General features: G+C 50.3%; 1 protein-coding gene across 1 annotated transcript in view; it reads right to left on the bottom strand.

Moving 5' to 3' along the window:
* Positions 1 to 16,054, bottom strand: part of LOC119454264 (fatty acid synthase-like) — a 45,441-nt gene that overhangs the window by 12,286 nt on the left and 17,101 nt on the right. Inside the window, exon 7 of the mRNA XM_037716238.1 lies at positions 5,447 to 5,690. Coding sequence (XP_037572166.1) covers positions 5,447 to 5,690 — 244 coding nt within the window. The remainder of the gene's footprint in view (positions 1 to 5,446; positions 5,691 to 16,054) is intronic.

Here is a 16,054-nt window from a genome sequence, read left to right as displayed (position 1 = left end):
CTGTCCTGTGTCATTTTGATGAAACTGCACCCACACTCTTGCACACGGATGCTAGCGGCCATGGCGTCGGTGCTGTGCTCCTCCAGCGAGACAACTCTTCGCATGAGAGAGTCATTGCGTATGCCAGCGGCGTGCTCACACCTGCCGAGAAGTATACCATCACCGAGCAGGAGTGCCTCGCTGTCGTTTGGTCCGTCCAGAAATTTCGCCCTTATCTACACGGCCGCCATTTTACCATCGTTACGGATCATCACGCCTTATGCTGGCTTTCCACACTCAAGAACTTGTCAGGGCGTCTTGGACGCTGGATTCTTCGTCTGCAAGAATGTGACTTTAAAATCATCTAGAAGTCTGGTAAGAAGCACCAAGACGCAGCCGCTCTTTCTCGGCTCCCGCTTCCTACAGCCGCACTCACCAATGGTTCCGCCACCGCCTCCAGTGACGCACTCGCTGACGTCTCTTCTACGGCGGTTTTGTCCTTCGCCACTCTTGATCATCTCACTTCGCACGACCATGAATCATTTTCGTCTCAACAACTCGCTGACTCGTACTGTCGCCGTATTATAGACCACCTTCGTGGAGCTTCGTGCCCGCCTAACGCCCGGCTTCGTCGACAGCTGACACAATTTGAGCGGGAAAACTCCCTGCTGTACCGCCATATCCACCATCCTGATGGAAGACGCTGGTTGTCCGTGCTACCTCGTTGTCTTTGTGGGCGTGTCCTTGAGGTCTTTCATGACGATTTGACTGCTGGCCACCTTGGCATCCAGAAAACTTACGACCGCATAAGAAGTCGCTTCTACTGGCCTGGCCTGTCTACCAGGGTGGCGAGAAACGTCGCTTCCTGCGCCATTTGTCAGCATCGAAAAAGTCCAACATCTCCTCCTTCCGGGCAACTACTACCAGTCTCATGTCCCGCGGAACCATTTGAGGTTGTTGGCATCGATCTCTATGTGCCACTTCCCATGACTGCCGCCGGTAGTCGATGGATAGTGACAGCCGTCGACCATCTGACGCGCTATCCCGAAACAGCTTGTGTAATACCCGTGCCACACGGGCAAAGTAAAGTGCACTTTGAGCGAATGCACTTCAGAGCGCTGAGTGTCACTTTGGCGGCGCGCTGCTACACGAGAAAGAAAAGTGTTCTTTCAAATTCATGGCCATGGCGATACCGGGAGTCAGACAGGAAAGCATATATTTGTTAATATGAAAATGTGTGCACCAAAACAGTTTATATTGTTAAAAACAACACTTACATTCCCACCTTTACAAGCGCCGGCAACTGACGGCAACTTGACCAGCAATAATCAAAATGACTCGATCCGCCAAACAATTGCGCAGCCAATACCCGGCGTGGTCGTGAACGGCATGAGAGCGAGAGTAGTTTTTAGGGGCGAAGCTCCTTATAGCGGCACCCGTTCGTCCCCGTCGTAGTAGGTAGCCACGTCTAGTTTTATGAATTGCTCAATAGATGCCGTTGTGTGTCCGTATATGTATGTATACCCATATATACATATATATGTATACGTATGGTATAACCGGAAGCCGACTTCCGCTTCCGGTTCCACTTCCGGTTCCGCTTCCGGTTCCGGAAGCCAGCTTCCGGCTTCCGGAGAACGCTTCCGGCGTTTTATGAAAAAAAATTCCGAAAGTTATGTCCGTAGCGCGGAATCGAACCAGGGACCCCTCGCTTCCGAACGCGCGGCGCTAACCATTACGCCACGAAGCGCACATAGACACACGCACCACGATGGCAATAAATACCCAACATTAACGAAAGGCCGCGTTTGTTTCTAGCGCGTTTCTAACGCGTTTGTGCTAGCGCGTTACGGCCCGTGTAAGAAGCTGGTGTAAGACGCTGTGGCCTCTCCGCCTTACCTTCAACGCGTTTCGAACGCGCTGCCCAAAGCGGTGGCAAGTCAAGTTCAAGTCGAGGAGCGTTTATGAATACGGGGGGTATACTCTCTCAGCAGTCATGTGATGGCGTCGGCAAACGCGGTGCACGTTCCGGCATGTGTAAATGGCTGCGTAAGAAGCTGTGGCCGCTCCCCCTTACTAGAGAGTACTGCACGTTTCTAACGCGTTTGTGCTAGCGTCCCCTTAAGCGGGAGATCCGATGATTCCCTCCGGAGCTTCGCCCACTCATCATCATTCACCCCGTGGATATGCTGTGATTTTTTTTGCTGTTCTTGTTTTTTTTTAGGGGCGAAGCTCCTTATAGCGGCACCCGTTCGTCCCCGTCGTCGTAGTAGTAGTAGTACAGTGTACTAGAACACTGTAGTAGTAATGTGTAACCAGTAGTGTGTAACCAGTCTGAGAAAAATGAGAAAAAAATTCCGAATATGTGTCCGTAGTGCGGAATCGAACCAGGGACCCCTCGCTTCCGAGCGCGCGGCGTTAGCCCACTACGCCACGAAACGGACATGGACACACGCACCACGATGGCAATAAATACCCAACATTAACGAAAGGCCGCGTTTCTAGCGCGTTTCTAACGCGTTTGTGCTAGCGCGTTACGGCCCGTGTAAGAAGCTGGTGTAAGACGCTGTGGCCTCTCCGCCTTACCTTCAACGCGTTTCGAACGCGCTGCCCAAAGCGGTGGCAAGTCAAGTTCAAGTCGAGGAGCGTTTATGAATACGGGGGGTATACTCTCTCAGCAGTCATGTGATGGCGTCGGCAAACGCGCTGCACGTTCCGGCATGTGTAAATGGCTGCGTAAGACGCTGTGGCCGCTCCCCCTTACTAGAGAGTACTGCACGTTTTTCTAACGCGTTTGTGCTAGCGTCCCTTTAAGCGGGAGATCCGATGATTCCCTCCGGAGCTTCGCCCACTCATCATCATTCACCCCGTGGAGATGCTGTGATTTTTTTTTGCGGTCTGGTACATTTTATTATCTTGGGACGTTAGCAATTTAAAACAATGTTATTAAAAATTACTCCTGACTCTTCTTTCAATAATACTTTACTTATTTTTTACTCGTTGTTAACGAGGCTACACACTTCGCCGCCGCGAAGTGTGTTCGCCGAACACTCTCGCCGGCGAGTGCGCTCTGCAGTGAGTGTCACTAAGCGTTCCCGTGTAGCAGCCTGCGAATGACACTAGCCGCGAAGTGCACTCGCTCAAAGTGCACTTTACTTTGCCCGTGTGGCACGGGTATAAGTTCAACATCGGCTTCCGAAGTCGCTGCCTTCATTCTTCAATTCATAATCCTGCGCCATGGCGCCCCTCATGTCCTTCTGAGCGACCGCGGAAAGACATTCCTTCCCCAACTGGTAGTCGAAGTGCTCAAAGCCTCTGGCACCACTCACAAGACTACATCAAGTTATCATCCTCAGACCAACGGCCTGACTGAGCGGTTTCATCGTACGCTCTCTGACATGATAGCCGCCTATATTCAACCAGATCACAGAAACTGGTATACAATTTTGCCATTCGTCACCTTCGCGTATAACACCGCCGTTCAACGCACAACCTGTTACTCGCCATTATACCTTGTTTATGGCCGTTCACCCAGTTCCTTTCTCGATGTTTCTTTCTTCTCTGCCCCTGTCAATCCATCTCGATCTTCCTGCGAAGAATATGTTTCCCGCCTCGTCCATTTTCGCCAGCGTGCCCAGCGTCAACACCGCAGCCAGACAACGGGACCGCAAGGATCATTATGACGCATATCACCGCGTAGTATTCTACCAGCCTGGCGATGAAGTGCTACTCTGGACACCAGTTCGCACTCCTGGGTTGTGCGAGATGTTTCAGTTTCAGTTTATTGGCCCCTACATGGTCCTGGAAATGACTTCTGCAGTTAATCATCCAGTGACCCCTGTTGTTTCATTAACTGACCGCCGTTGCCGCTCTACCAAAGTGGTCCACGTTTCTCGCATGAAGCCCTTCACGCGGCATTCCCCGTACCTTTAGGCAGCGGCCAGGATGGCCGCTTTCGTGCGAGGGAGATTAGTGTGGGCATTTATTGTGCACTTCTTCATCATCTGTACATTATCATCATCATGCGTGTGCCCTTCATCTTCATCGTGCGTGTGGGCGCATCATCAGCGTGGACTGTGCCGAAGGCTGTTCATGCCGGTTGTGGACGCCGCCCTTCTTCGCCGAGTCGTCTCTCGGGTTCAGTAAAGGCCCGCCCTTACTGTGACGTCACAATATATATATATATATATATATATATATATATATATATATATATATACACACACCGTGGAGGCTTCAATTCAGAAGCCCGCGAGTACAGGCAAAATTGCCGTGCGACTGGCCGCTGGAGGCATTTTGCGTGTATTCGAGGGCATTTTCCACGATCGGAAAGACACTTATATGTAGCACGTATTGAGCAACAGAAAGCTGTATCGCGAGGTTTTCATGTTGCTCTAACATTTCATCATTGACACTTTCATCTAATCATAATAACGGAGAAGTCTAATTATTAATTAAGACTGATTATCTAATTAGGCGGTATGCAAATAATAATCTGAGTATATCCAAGCGACGGCAAGCAACATTAGCTTGGTTCACTCCGCCTACGTAGCACTTGCAAATTTTTTATAGTTTGGCCCAAGGTAAGTGCAACACCCTGTATAAATATTTTCAGTTGTTATTGCGTTTTGTTGGTAAGCACGACGACGGGGGTCCGATTGCTGACTAGGTGGCGGGTCGCATTTCGTAGGTAGCGAAATACGACAACGCTATAGGGTGCTTAGATTTAGGAATTCACGCGATAAAGAACTCCAGAGAGTGGAAATTAACCCGGAGCCCTCCCCTACGGCGTCGCGCGATAATTAACAGTGCAATTGTCACGTTAAACGCAATAATTTAATTTTTAACAACTAAACTTGCAATGCGTGACGTCAACTTTCCGTAGCGACTACTTCAACGGTGTACCCAAACATTTTGAAGGGGTCCCCGCTATTCAATTCTCCGCAGCACTCGCACCATTTCGTCTTGTGTCACTCGGCAAATACGGCTCCTTGCCGGGGGAACCAGCCCCTAAGGGCGAAGAGTATTGCTACGCGCTGTTAAGGCAAACCACGATCTTGTCAAACCACGACTAGTCAAAACCACGACCTCATTATGAGGCACGCCATACTGCACCACTCCGGATTGATTTTCACCACCTGGTGTTCCATATCATGCACCCAGTGCACTGCACAGGAGCGTCCTTGCACGTCGTCCCCGTTGGCACGCGGTAACCACGGCCGAAATTCAACCCTCGATCTCGTTCTCAACAGTGCCGCCCCATATAGCCACTGATCTGCCGCAGCGGGGGCTTACCTAAAGTCCCTAAAAAAAACTATATTTTTTTTAGGGACTTTAGGCTTACCGTATCATGAGGTCTCGCGCTACACGCTTGCGCATGGCTATAGGGCATTCGTACAGTTGACACGTGAGTGAAGCTCAGCGTGACGCCTAGGTCCGCGAGGGACCGCGTTTTGCTGGCGCTCACCGGGAAGTCCGTCAGCGACGCGGCGCTCGCAGATTCGTTCCATGACGGAGTTAGCGTAGCCGTAGTTTGTCTGGCCGGCGTTGCCGCGCCCGCAAGACGAGGACGAGAAGACGACGAAGTGGTCCAGCTCCGGGCACAGTTGTCGCGATAGCTGGTCAAGGAGCTGCGTGCCAGCCACCTTTGGCTTGCACACTGCTTCAAACTTCTCGACCGTCTGGTTTTCGAAGAGAGCATCGCGAAGCACCTGCAAGTGCGCGCGAAAATTGGTTCGTTTAACTGGCAAAGCTACAAACTTTTCTGCCTGACGTGGGCCCTCTCACTTGAACACTGTTTAAAAATGTAAGCACACATACAAGAGAACGTCAGAAATCTGTGAGAAAAAAAAACACCCAAGCCATAAAATGCAGTAACATATGCAAGGAACATGGACATATTTATACAAGTGCAAAGTTAATATGACATTAGAAGAAAGAGGTACAATATACCACGCAAAAAAACTACAGAAATCTAATCACACAGCTTACCAGCACAGCCTCACTCCGGATACGTAGCTAAGCTTTCATGACATTTTAGGAGATATTTATTGATTTAATGTTTTGGAATACGCAATGATTCATCATAGCTTACAGCCTGCTTATTACGGAAGGATTTCATTCGGAAAGCGGCTAAGGTCTGCCGGATCCTGACATTCAGACCGTAGTAGAATGGCAACATTACGTTGAGGAGGAGGACTAAACCTTTATTGTGGAACCAGCACTTTATGATAGCCGGGCCTAAGCCTTCCATGAGGGGACGTCGAGGGTTTACCTCGCCGCCGCCTCACGGGCGTGCTGGGTCGCCTAGCACGTTGAAATGCTGCAGAAATCAGGGGCGCTATAACGTAAAGCTATTCCCCAAGCTCCTTTTATTCCAGTCTCCTGACGTCAAATTTGCCTAGCCACCGACGCAAGCATCGGGCGGTAACCCGGAGCGTTGTTTGAACAACCCAATCAGACACTCTCCTCGTTTATAGAAGGTCACCTTTATTCGCTTTCAAAACCAATAACATGTTTATCATGCGCATATAAATACATGCTCACCGGCATGTGCGAGTATAGCGAGGGCCTGAGCGATCGGTGGGCAGCCATCTTCTACTCCTTTCGGAACGGGGCAGTCTCTGGCTATTCAGAAAATTTTCAGTTTTGTTCGGCATACTAATCCATTTTTTTCGCGTACACGCCACTTTGACGCGGTGAGTTTACGCGGTTTTGTGAGGTCGCGTGACAGACTGGTGAAGTGGGCGTAGCCCGAGAACATTGGATCAATAGGAAAGAGCTAATGGTGAAAAGGCGTCGAATCATGAATAATTATAATTCTTTTGCGTGCTTTAATCGTGCATAATCAGTGTGTACACGTTATATCAGACGGGGAGCTATCGTGGTTTTCGTGACGTCCCATGATAGACAAGCGAAGTCGGAGTGGCCCGAAAATGTTTTGACCAATCGTGGTGGGCTGATTGCCGAATTTGAATGCAAATGTTTGGAATAGGTTTACGTTATAACGCCCCAGGGACTATGTACATATCTCCGCACTTACCAACTCCTTCGTACTGCACGTTTTATTCGTTTAGCGCTCGGTTACACTGTAACATAATCTGGATTGACACGACAGGACGGATCGTTAATTGGTTCAGTCTGATATCGAAAATGAGGTGGTTCATTGTCGTCGACTCACGCTGCACCCATAGGCTGCATTTTCATGAACCAGACATGAGCGGGTCAAGTCATAAGTCGAACTCAGACAGCCCGAGCTGATGGGTGATCGTTGCGACAGCCTGCGCCCTGAGCAGTGATACTCGTAAGACCATGCGTCCGGTTATTCGTTGCTGGCTGCGACCAACTGACCCCACCCGTACGCGTTTACATACGCGCTCAAGATGGGCCGGACTGGGTTGACCTAGACTCTAAAGTCGGGATAGCAGAGCCAGCTCCGACGCTTGCTCAGCACCACCGGCTATAAAGTTTAGAAGAGTACGGCACAAAAATTTGAACTCGACAAGCGGACTCGACCCGCTTTTCTCGTGTTTCTATAAACGCCGTAATACTCGCGCCAGATAGGCAGTTAGTGGCGCGCTTCCTTGCAGCTCCAAACACGCGAACCTGTTCTGTGGACTGGTTCAGCAGTCAGTCCAGTCATGCAAGTTCTACATTACACGCGTGTTTTCGTTATTACATTACATTACATGGCATTACATCGTTAATTGTCATGTTTGTTAGTTGTGCGTAGAGGACACCGTGTTCAGGACTCATTCTAGCGGTATCAACGGACCTGGGGTGGGCAAGTGCCTACGTAAGAGGAAAATTGAGCTCGGGAGGCTGCGCCAATTTCCCTCTTTGAATTGATGTTCAACGAAGAAAGGCTTTCATCAGACAATCATTTGACCCATTCGAATAAAATTTGGTGCGTTTAAGATGAAAAGCTGGATTCTGCCTACTGTAGCATGCGGACTTAAGATTCAGGGCCTCACGAGTTTTACAAAGAAAAACCGTGTATTAAAGAAATTGATGGATTTTACAGATGTTAAACTCTGCTTCCAAACAGATGTCGGATCTCTGTAAACTTCCCCTGTAAGAAAATTTCAAGCCCGTAAATGTCGTTCACGATTTCCCATCTTGCGTAAAATTGTTACAATGTTTAAGAGAGTTGTGCAAAAGTCATACTCGGATATTAGCGGCATATTCTGGAGCTATTGAATAAACTTTAATTTTGACAGCTTTAGACGTCTACGTAGATCAGTTTACAGAATTGCGCTATAATTTTTTGACATGAAACGTCTTTCAAAATGATCCAAGGAGGTGTCGCACCCTGAGTCCGATGTAAGGAAAATGTATTACAGCATTATCGCTTCTATGTTTGCAACCATGTCACCCACGCACCTAACTTTGGTATCCTTGTGTAGACAAAAAAAAAAAAAAAAAACGCTACTCGGCCATGCATGTGCTGCCTGCGCAAATGGAGCAATTTTTGCGCGACGGATGACGCAATTAGGCCTAACTTAGCAACGTTCAGAGCCATAGCTCGGCAGTATACTTGTCCATCCGAGCAGGAATGGCCGCGTTTGGGAGATTTCACCATGCACGCACTCACCACACGGCGTAAGACAAGCCAGCTCACGTTTTTCATAAAATTCCTAATCACAGCAATCATCTTCCTGAAGCGTTCGTAAAAGCTCCTTTCGCATCGTGTAGAATTGACCACTTATAAAAATTTCATGTTCCCCGTTGCGTAACTGTAACTGACTCACATGCATTTTTACTCATAACTACTTCCATGACAGCTACTGCTGTCATGGATACAATGCATTTTAAGAGTTTTACGAATAACATGCATAACTATCTATTTTTTGCTGGAATTCGTGCATATCTTTTCTTCCGGATGTTTTGTTTGTGTGCTTCTAGATCCTGCGTTTTTGTTTCATCGCTCCCCCCCCCCCCCCCTTCCCCCCTGCCCTGCGTTCGACACGTACAGTTCACAGGTCCAAAGAATGTAATGAAGAGACTCCTGTAGCGAGACAGAGATATCCAAGTCCTCTGACCACGGCGGAACGTGTATGCCTCCATGGCCAGCGCAAGGGCAGGAGATTGGGGCAAGCGCATGAGCCCCAACGTTTGCTGCGGGCTGGAATGGCACAGGAGGAATATGTCTCGGGATCCACCAGTAGGGGAGAGGGGGTCATAGTGTCCAAGCGCCCTCTCTAAAAAAGCGGGCCCACTATACAAATAGGCAGCGAGCAGGAGTGGAATATGTACCGTGAGGCTCCCCATTAGCTGAAGCATAAATTAGGCATGGAACCTTTGAAATGCATGGATAAATGTAACATGCGTATTTGGTTGTGTTGGGTTTCCTAGTGGGCCCATGCACCATCTGCAGCACGCCCAAGATGTTTCACGTACCACACTGCCTGCGTCCCCGATCCAGCCTACCTGAATTTTTTCGTTCTACAATTCCTACAAAAAGGCAGCATACTTCAGCATTGTCTTAGGCGTTGAAATCATTTACTACAGCGTAGCATTCTGCCAAGGTCATATTATGTTCGGTTGCCGGCTTCCTCAAATATTTCCGTTCCCACACTTGAGGGACTAGACAAAAACCCGACGGTTAAAAGGATGTGCGTTAAGCGAGAAGGGTGCGGTCTTATAAAAAGGTATTAAAGTGAGAATTTAATAAAATATATTATTACGATAGCATCGAAAGATGTTGAAGAGACGAGCCGTCGCACGAAAGACGATGAAGTGTGTTTGTGCTCTTGGTGCGAGTGATTGTGGGCCTGGCTGTCTGGCTTCAGTGTAAATAGCCTGTAAATAGCCTCTTTCGTCTGTGTCCTTCCACACGTAACATTCTGGTGGAGGTTAGCGATCCCCGTCCTCACCACGGAACTCCGAAGTGGTCGGTACATCGAGCTTGTCACCATGCCCCCCGGTGACGAGACCACCTCTGCAACGGCTTCGGCTCGCCCGACTACGCCTATCGTCACGGTTGCCCAACATCGCGACTCTGGTGTGTTCTATGGCCTGGAGGGACAGGATGTTGACGAGTGGATCAAGCTCTATGAACACGCCAGTGCTAATAACAGGTGGGACCCAACGATTATGCTCGCCAATGTCATCTTTTATCTCGGCGGCACCCCACGCGTGTGGCACCAAACGCATGACGACGAGTTCACCAGTTGGGACACTTTCAAAGAACAGCTTCGGGAACTGTTCGGCGACCATCTTGGGCGCAAGGTTGCCGCGAGGAAGGCTCTTTCGTCTCGTGTGCAGACCTCTACAGAGCCGTATGTTTCATACATCCTCGACGTCTTGGCTCTATGCCGCAAAGCTGACGATACTATGTCCGAAGCAGATAAAGTGGCCCATGTGCTAAAAGGCATTGCCGACGACGCTTTCAATTTGCTTGTTTTCGGCAACGTCTCGACTGTCGATGCCATCATAAAAGAATGCCGTCGTCTTGAACACGCTAAGAGCCGCCGTATCACACCCCACATCACGCGGCTACCCAACACTGCTGCTACGTCGACATGTGAGGGTCGACCGCGTCAGGCCAGCACCTGTGACGACGTAACCCGTATTGTTCGTCGCGAGCTCGAGGCCGCCTGTTCCTCAGCTTTCTCCGCGACGCCCCCTGATCCGCCAGCTACCACGATTGCGATGATTCAGGCCGTCGTCAGACAGGAATTTGAGAACATGGGTCTGAACTCCGTGTGTTCAACGTCTCAACCTAGCGTTCCCCAGTTCTCTAGTGGCCCTCCTCGCCCTCGGCAGTCCTTTTCTGCCACATCTCGCCGCAACCCGTCCGAATGGCGTACCCTGACGACAGGTCGATCTGCTTCCACTGCTGTCGCATCGGCCACGTCGCTCGTCACTGCCGCAACCGATGGCCACCTCCTCCTCGGACATACGCCGCCGCTTATCCCCGCACCTTTCGACCTTCTGTTCCCTATGCCTCCCGCCATGAACCCACTGTCCCTGATGCCCCTGCTCCGAACCTTCGCTACAGCCGCTCGCCCTCACCTCGACGCCACCAGTCTCGTTCGCCCCAACCCCGTCGATTTTCGTCGCCGCCTATCGCTTCCCGGATGCCGCCGGAAAACTAGACACTGCAGCTTCTGGAGGTGAAGCTGCGTTGTCGACCCTGCCCTCAAATCCTCTGCTCACGTTGCCTACGAACCAAAACCTTCTTGACGTTGACGTCGACGGCTATCCTGTCACTGCACTGATCGATACAGGGGCCCATATTTCAATTATGAATGCTGCCTTCCGAAGACGACTCAGAAAGCTCCTCACCCCAGCGTCGGCACGCGTCGTCCGCGTCGCGGATGGCGGTACTGTCCCTATCGTCGGCATGTGTACGGCACGTGTCAGCATCGCCGGCCGCCACACTCCTGTCCTCTTCACCGTGCTTTCTCATTGCCCCCAAGACCTAATTCTCGGACTCGATTTTCTTTCTGCACATTCTGCTCTTATTGACTGCTCTGCCAGTACCCTTCGCCTTGAGTTGCCGATTCTCGCATAACCTCCTGATGAACCCCAGTGCCGCTTACGCCCCAAAGGCTTTATTCGCCTACCACCAAAGTCAATAGCCTATATTGAACTGTTGTCTTCCCCACCTGTTCCTGATGGCGAGTACCTCGTCACTCCTCTGCCCGACATTCCACTACAGTATGACGTCACCGTGCCTCACATTATTCTTACTATTACTAATAACTGCACTCGCATGCCTATCTTCAACTTTGGCTTGGCAAAACAAATTCTCCCGCAAGGTATTTGCCTTGCCAATGTTGACTGCCTCGGCGACCATCAAGTGGCAGCTTTATCAACCGATGGTTCTTCCGAGCTTGGCGTGCTCCTCGCGCCAACATAAAGAAAATGGTTGCGGCGGACCTGTCCTCTACTCAGGCTGAAGACCTTTCCAAAGTGTTATCGGCCTACAGAGATATTTTCGACTTCGATGATCGCCCTTTAGGCCAGACGCTCGCGGTCAAGCATCGGATTCCCACTGGCGATGCTACGCCTATTCACCGACGACCATATCGCGTTTCTGCGTCGGGACGCCGAGTAATTCAAAATGAAGTGACCAAAATGCTAGATAAAGACATCATTGAGCCTTCTTCGAGTCCCTGGGCGTCACCTGTGGTGTTGGTTAAGAAGAAGGACGGCACGTGGCGCTTCTGTGTAGACTACCGCCATTTGAACAAGATTACTAAGGACGTCTACCCGCTCCCACAAATCAACGACGCCTTTGACTGCCTTCACGGTTCCAGCTATTTCTCTTCTTTTGATCTTCGCTCTGGATACTGGCAGATTGCTGTCGACGACATGGACAGAGAAAAAATCGCGTTCGTAACACCTGATGGCCTATACCAATTTAAAGTAATGCCGTTTGGGTTATGCAATGCCCCGGCCACCTTTGAGCGTATGATGGACTCCTTGCTCCAAGGTTTTAAATGGTCCACGTGTCTCTGCTACCTCGACGACGTCATCGTCTTCTCGCCAACGTTCGACTCTCACCTTGAGCGTCTAACAGCTATACTTGATGTATTTCGAAAGGCGAAGCTGCAACTCAACTCGTCCAAATGTCGTTTTGGCCGCCGCCAAATTACTGTTCTGGGCCATCTCGTCGACGCTTCCGGAGTGCAGCCTGATCCCGACAAAACTCGCGCCGTCCGAGACTTTCTGGTTCCGAAGACAGCCGCAGACGTTCGCAGTTTTGTTGGGCTATGCTCGTACTTTCGTCGTTTTGTTCAGGATTTCGCGGCAATTGCTAGACCCCTCACTAATCTTCTGAAGAAAGGCGTACAATTTTCGTGGGGTACTTCAGAAGCCACCGCCTTCTCTCGTCTCGTCACTCTTCTCACCTCACCGCCCATTCTCGCCCACTTCGACCCTGATGCCCCTACAGAATTGTGTACAGATGCCAGCGGTCATGGTGTAGGTGCCGTCTTAGCCCAGCGTCAGCGTGGCCAGGATCGCGTTATTGCTTACGCAAGCCGCCTCCTATCACCATCGGAGCGCAACTATTCCATTACGGAAAGAGAATGCCTTGCTGTTGTCTGGGCAGTTGCGAAGTTCCGTCCTTACCTTTACGGTCGTCCTTTCTCCGTAGTCACTGACCATCATGCTCTCTGCTGGCTCTCATCGCTAAACGATCCTACAGGCCGGCTTGGTCGATGGGCTTTGAGGCTACAAGAATTTTCATATTCCGTGGTGTACAAGTGTGGCCGCCTGCACCAACACGCTGACAGCTTGTCGCGTTACCCTGTTGACGACTCTGACTCCTCCAATACTGACAGTGCTGCTTCCGTTTTCTCAGTATCCCAGCTCCTTCATTTCGCCGACGAGCAACGTCGTGATGCCTACACCAGAGCACTCATCGACCGTTTGTAACACTCTCCGGCCGATACTACTCTATGCCTCTTCGTACTCCGCGACGGTACTCTATACCGCCGTAAACTTCATCCGGACGGCTCCGAGTTCCTACTTGTAGTCCCTAAACACCTCCGCTCAACCGTTCTAGAAGAGCTTCACGACGCTCCAACGGCAGGACACCTCGGCGTCTCTCGAACCTATGACCGAGTACGTCGCCGTTTTTTCTGGCCGGGCCTTGCCCGTTCCGTACGGCGTTACGTCGCCGCTTGTGAACTTTGCCAACGACGCAAGAAGCCTTCCCAGCTCCCCGCTGGTTACCTGCAGCCGCTCGACATCCCTGCCGAGCCCTTCCATCGTGTTGGCTTAGACCTTCTCGGCCCCTTTCCGGAATCTACATCAGGAAACAAGTGGATTGCCGTCGCTGCGGACTACGCGACCCGCTACGCCGTAACACGCGCTCTTCCGACCAGTTGCGCTACTGACGTCGCGGACTTCCTCCTACACGATATCATTTTGATGCATGGTGCTCCGCGTCAAATGCTCACCAACCGTGGCCGTACGTTCTCGTCCAAAGTCATTGACGACATCATGCGTGCCTGCTTAATACAGCACAAAATTACCACCTCCTACCACCCACAAACGAACGGCCTCACTGAGCGTTTGAACGACACGCTTACAGACATGCTATCGAAGTACGTTTCAGCCGACCACCGTGACTGGGACCTTGCTCTACCTTACATTACCTTTGCGTACAACTCTTCCCGTCTCGAAACTGCTGGCTTTTCCCCGTTTTACCTCTTGTATAGCCGAGAACCGACGCTACCACTAGACACTGTGCTTCCGTTCCCCACAGCTTCAACTAGCGATTATGCCCGTGATGCAATCGCCCGTGCTGACCATGCTCGCCAACTTGCGCGTGCTCGTCTGCAAGTGTCTCAAGAAAACAGAAACAACGCTACGACCTCCGTCACCGTGATTTGCATTTTGCGCCCGGCACCCTCGTGTTGCTTTGGTCACCATCGCGTGAAGTTGGCCTTTGTGAAAAACTGCTCTCCTGTTACAAAGGCCCATATCGCGTGCTCCGCCAAGTGACCGATGTCACCTACGAAATCGTTCTAGCCACGCCCACTACGTCCTCCGCTGTGACCACCAGTGATATTGTCCACGTCGCCCGGCTCAAACCCTACACCTCTCCAAGCACCTTGGATGTTTAACAGCACCGTGACGGCGCTTTTGCCGGCGGGGGGGAGGGGGGGGGGTAGTATTACGATAGCATCGAAAGATGTTGAAGAGACGAGCCGCCGCGCGAAAGACGATGAAGTGTGTCTGTGCTCTTGGTGCGAGCGATAGTGGGCCTGGCTGTCTGGCTTCAGTGTAAATAGCTTGTAAATAGCCTCTTTTGTCTGTGTCCTTCCACACGTAACAATATGTAAATTAGAATACCTAAAAGGCAAATATAATTGTGCGGTAATACAGCAAGAATACCGTCATATAAATAAATAAGTTCGGACGTTTCCTACTTTCTGGTGTATGCACCTTCCTTTCTATATTCTAGAATTTAAGTTACATGCATGCAAAAACTTTTGTACTCTCAGGCTCTTCTTATCAAAGTAAACTAGATTCAAATAGTTAAAGTACATAGCTCTATAGAAACTTTTATTCGTAGCTGTTTGGTCGAGAGATTATGCTTACTTTTTTCCTTTAATTGTAATTCCCGGTCGCTCAACATTTTATTACTTATATATATTTGAGTCAAATAAATTTCAGCAGCAGTAATTCTCCAGTAGAACAGCAACCAAAGACCTACCTGCCCGACATGACTGAAATGTTGCGTTTTAGATGGTCTTCGAATCTGAAGCCTGCTTACATCATTTACTAAGTTGCGCTTTTGCGCAAATCAATATCTAGGACGCAAGTGAAGAGACAGTTACTCTGTTTGGCTTGACGCTTACAGGCTCGATGACTTGTTTTGAAGGCCGCGCCAAGGCATTAATCAATCTTGAGGTCAAAATGTTTACTAGAACTGACGGAGTGCTATTTACGATATTTGAGTGATTTCATTTTCTCTCCACAGTTGCAATGCTGCTAACAGGGCCCTTGGCGCCAATGAATCCTATGAGCTCCTGTGTAAAGAACGTGGCTTTGTCACTGCGACGTCCCTCTTGGCATTGACGTTGTTGATGCCTTCGGTATTTTTTGTAACAACTTCTTTCCAGCGGATCCTCTATTAAGGGTATCTGCCATGTTTGCGACTTGTTATCACCCTGGTCATGTAAGCCTGCTTTGTCCCGCCGACTGTGTTTTCACGGGCACACCAACAAACAATTGCACGCAAACAACAACCGTCATATGCAATGATGATAATAAAATTAACTTTAATTTCGAAAAAGTGTTCCCGAGGGTTTGAGCTTTGGATCACTCCAGGCAGGAAGGTCCCACTGTCCAGGAATCCTCTGGCCGCGACAGCAACCCGGGGTATGGCGGCAAGACGTCGTTGGTCGTCCAGGGCCGGAGTGGAGATCTTGGCCTCCCACATCTCGGCGAGGAGGTTCACGTCTTCGGTTTTTGTGTGCTTGGTGGTGTCGTCGGGGCGCCACGGGCACTCGAGTAGTAAATGAGCCAGAGTGTCTGGCACGGTGCAGATCGGGCAGTTGTAGGTGTGTAGTGTCGGGTGGATGCGATGCGTGTTGCTCTGCAGTCTTCG

The sequence above is a fragment of the Dermacentor silvarum genome, chromosome 5, assembly GCF_013339745.2.
Source record: "Dermacentor silvarum isolate Dsil-2018 chromosome 5, BIME_Dsil_1.4, whole genome shotgun sequence".
In the NCBI taxonomy this organism is placed as follows: Eukaryota; Metazoa; Arthropoda; class Arachnida; order Ixodida; family Ixodidae; genus Dermacentor; species Dermacentor silvarum.
Note: the sequence above shows the minus strand (reverse complement) of the source record. Positions and strands in the feature narration are given on the sequence as shown.